Consider the following 3,341-nt stretch of genomic DNA (forward strand, 5'->3'; position numbering starts at 1 on the left):
CCAGCCTTTTTCCCTCTGGCTGCCATTTGTTGCAGACTGGAACCAGAAAGCAGGTAGGTTTAGGATCTGGAGGACTCCTCTTAGTAAGCCTCTATCCTGATGTGTCTCTGTCACCTTGGTGGAAGGATTGCTCTGCACAGAGGGGAGAAGAGGGCTATGTGCCACCCTTCTGTGGGAATACCTAAAGTCCTCCACATGAAGAGAGACTAAAGACTCAGCAGCTTGGGAGAGAGACTGCTGTATACGGCAGAGGTCTCTGAAACAATTTCCAAGACAGAGAGGGTAAAGGAAGAGTTGATTGTTCAGGGTTTCTCATGTAGAAAAAGTAGGGGCAGACCTTGGCAGCAGTTCTGAGAAGTAAATACTTCATTTGATTTCAGTTGTGAAACCTGTAGTGTCAGAACAGCATTGATGCCAAGTGGGTTTCAGAAGAGCCGGATCTCCCTGGTCATCGGCTGTAAAAATGGGTAGCGCAGACAGGTGGGATCTTCACAGTCTCAGAAGCTGGATGAGGAGGGTTCATCTCCCTGCTCACAGTTCTGTGCGTGGGTCAGGGGCCTGGATGGACAACTGGCCCAGCCTTTCCAGATGTTCTGCTTCTTCTTTCCCACTCACATTTCCTCACTGCTGCTTCTAGGCCCCCTTTTTCCAAGCTGGAAGATTCCTTTGAAGCTCTCTCTCTCTACCTGGGAGAACTTGCCATCCCCCTTCCGTCTGAGCTGGAGGAGCTGGACCACAACGTGAGTGTGCAGTATGAACTGAACCGTGACAAGCTACCTGAAAACACAACCTAGTCAGCTCATCCTGCTGCCTGTACCACTTCCATTGGAGTCAAGATGAGTGACAGGGAGGGAGATGCACTTCAGCCACTTCCAGGGCATTATGGGGCACCATGCTGTGCATTCGCTGCATTGCGCCTCTCTCCCAACCCAACACCCCTCCTCTTTGACGTTCTGATTCACTGTGGATTTCTGGCATGTTTCAGAAGCAAAAAGGGCTGTTTCCTGCCAACTGCACCTAGGAAAGCTGCTCAACACTATTTTTCTGGCTTGAGAAATGTTCCTCTGGCCTTTTCAGGCTGCTTCACTGTGGTGCCTTAGAACTTGGCTGCAAGCTGTGAAGTCACCCTGGCCTGTCTCCCAGGGAGGAGATTGCCACAGGAGACTCTCCTGGGCAAGGACCAGCACCTCTGGAACTGCATCTCCCACTGACTGCCCTGCTCAGAAATCTGGGGAAATCAGACATCCAGCACAAGGGCCCACCAGGACAGTGCGTACGTGTGTGTTCGTGTGTCTGTTTTCCAGAACAACCCGCTGAGATTTTGGCTTCCAATGTGCATCGGGGAGGGAGTGAAAAGCCCCAGGAATTGGGCAGCTCTCCTGAAATACCTTGTTTGTGGGGAAGCGTGTATGAATTTTTGTTTTGGTTTGGTTTAGTGTGTTTTTTCTCCTCTGTCCCTGAATACCTCCAGAAGCCTGCCTAGAAACACTAGAAAGACTGAGCTCTGCTTGCCCCTCCAGATGGTGAAGAAGGCAGACAGCAAAAGAGCCACTTGAGCATCTTCAGACCATCAGCCTGCACGGTGGGTTTGCCTGCCCAAGGACCTTAACCTCAATGAAAGTATTTGAACCTGAATGTGTAGAACTGCACTAGACTCTGGCTGTGGACATCCCTGGAGTGCTGAAGCTGCTTGAGTTCTCAGCCTGTGGATGTGAGGTGAAGGAAAGGGCGGCAGAAGGTGCTCTTCAGAAAGTCAAAGGTCTGAAGCGGCTCAGACTTTGTGCATGGACAGTGGCAAAGAGGGACATGCCCCAGGATGGACTTGTCATGAACAGAAGAGTGCTGGAGAATGTCCCATGCTCCTAGGAGTGGCAGCTGGAGAACTAATAATTCAGTTGCCATTACCTCATCCTTTCCTGCAGGCTGTGCAAGTTCCTCTCTTTGAAGGTCCTTCTTGCAGCTGCTGCTGCAGCACCTGAGCTGATTCTCCAAGCAGAAACTTTCCTCAGGGTCATTCCCTGCTTTTGGGGAGAAGAAAGGGGCTTGGAGTCACTGGGAGGTGGGTAAGGGTGAATTTTCTTCCAGCACTTCTCTTCTTCCTCCCTTGGTGGGAGAAGGAAGAAAGCTACTGCTGCAGTAGCTCACGTGGTTGGCAGAACTGAACAAAAAGCTGGCTCAAGTCCTGCTCTTAATTTTCACAAACATCTCGGTTTAACTGGATTTTTAGTGTGCTTCTTTCCCCTCCCCTCCCTTCAGTACTGAATGGTGGGGAATTGGTGTTAGTCTTTGCTGTTACTTTGATTTCCTCCCCTACACCACGACTGTAAAGTAACATGGGACCAGCCCGTGCCTGACAAAAGGTGTGCGTAGGGGGGATGGTTTTAGTCTGTAGAGGTGTTTTAGAAACACTGGGGATTCCTTGTGCTGTGAGTCAGCAGAGGAGCCTCTCTAAACTGGGTCCAGTGGATTCAGGATTAATAGGATTTGCCCTTTCTTTCCCCCTCCCAGACTGGGTTGTGAGGGGACCCCTGAAGGGGAGAGTCCTGGGTGATGTGTGGGTGGGGTTTATGAACTGTGATTTGCACAGCTCCATGTTCTAACTAAATTAAAAAGCAGTAAACGTACACAATGAAAACAAGATTGTGTTGTCTCTGTGTTACATAAAGCAGGAAGCTGTAACTTTCTCAGGTTTCTATTGTTGTCACAAAACGGCAACACCAAAAGTGCACCGATCGGGTATCATCTAGAACTACTCCTTGAGTGAACGGGCTCTGACACATTTACAGAACCACAGAGATGCAATGTAAGTGCTCTGTAATATCATTTACCTCGAGTGATTGATGGAAAGTGAAGAAGTTGACATCAGTTGGTGGGGTTTTATTTTTTAGGGGTGGACAGCAGTCAACAGAACATGTAGCTGCCTTCTGTTTTCCTTTTCTGATCCAGGGATAAAAATACAGCCTGTTTTTGGGAGCCTCTTATTCTGAAATACAGAGCTCAAGGGGCATTTGTTAAGGCAACATCTGAATGAAAATGCCAGTTCTGTCAGTGCCTCTTGGGACCTGCTGTGCTGTCTCCATCATGATGCTTTCCAGTGCAAGGCCCCAAGGGACAGAGCTGCTGCTGAGCAGCACCGACGCACAACTGACCTGCGTCAATGCAGGAAGGGGCTGTAACTGAGAGCGTCTTCTCACGGGCCAGCCTGCTGCATCAGCACAGCTCACGCCTCCCCCCACAGCTGCTTTTCAGGAACAGTGTCCCAGTCCAAGACCAGCTGCTGGCAGCAAGGAGACAAGCTCCCTGCCCCTTGCCAGGGCTGGTGAGTGGAGGCACTGCTTATA

The 3,341-nt window shown here is 50.1% G+C and overlaps 1 protein-coding gene across 1 annotated transcript in view; it reads left to right on the top strand.

The window, feature by feature from the left end:
* Window positions 1-1,269, top strand: part of LOC104538280 (LIM domain kinase 2-like) — a 20,013-nt gene extending 18,744 nt beyond the window's left edge. Inside the window, 2 exon segments of the mRNA XM_010181425.1 lie at window positions 1-53; window positions 638-1,269. The exon segment at window positions 1-53 is cut by the window's left edge and continues 30 nt beyond it. Of these exon segments, the coding sequence (XP_010179727.1) occupies window positions 1-53; window positions 638-794 (210 nt within the window). The 3' untranslated portion in view covers window positions 795-1,269.
* Window positions 1,270-3,341: the final 2,072 nt, after the last annotated feature.

This window comes from Mesitornis unicolor, unplaced genomic scaffold, assembly GCF_000695765.1.
Source record: "Mesitornis unicolor isolate BGI_N332 unplaced genomic scaffold, ASM69576v1 scaffold17093, whole genome shotgun sequence".
Classification (NCBI taxonomy): domain Eukaryota; kingdom Metazoa; phylum Chordata; class Aves; order Mesitornithiformes; family Mesitornithidae; genus Mesitornis; species Mesitornis unicolor.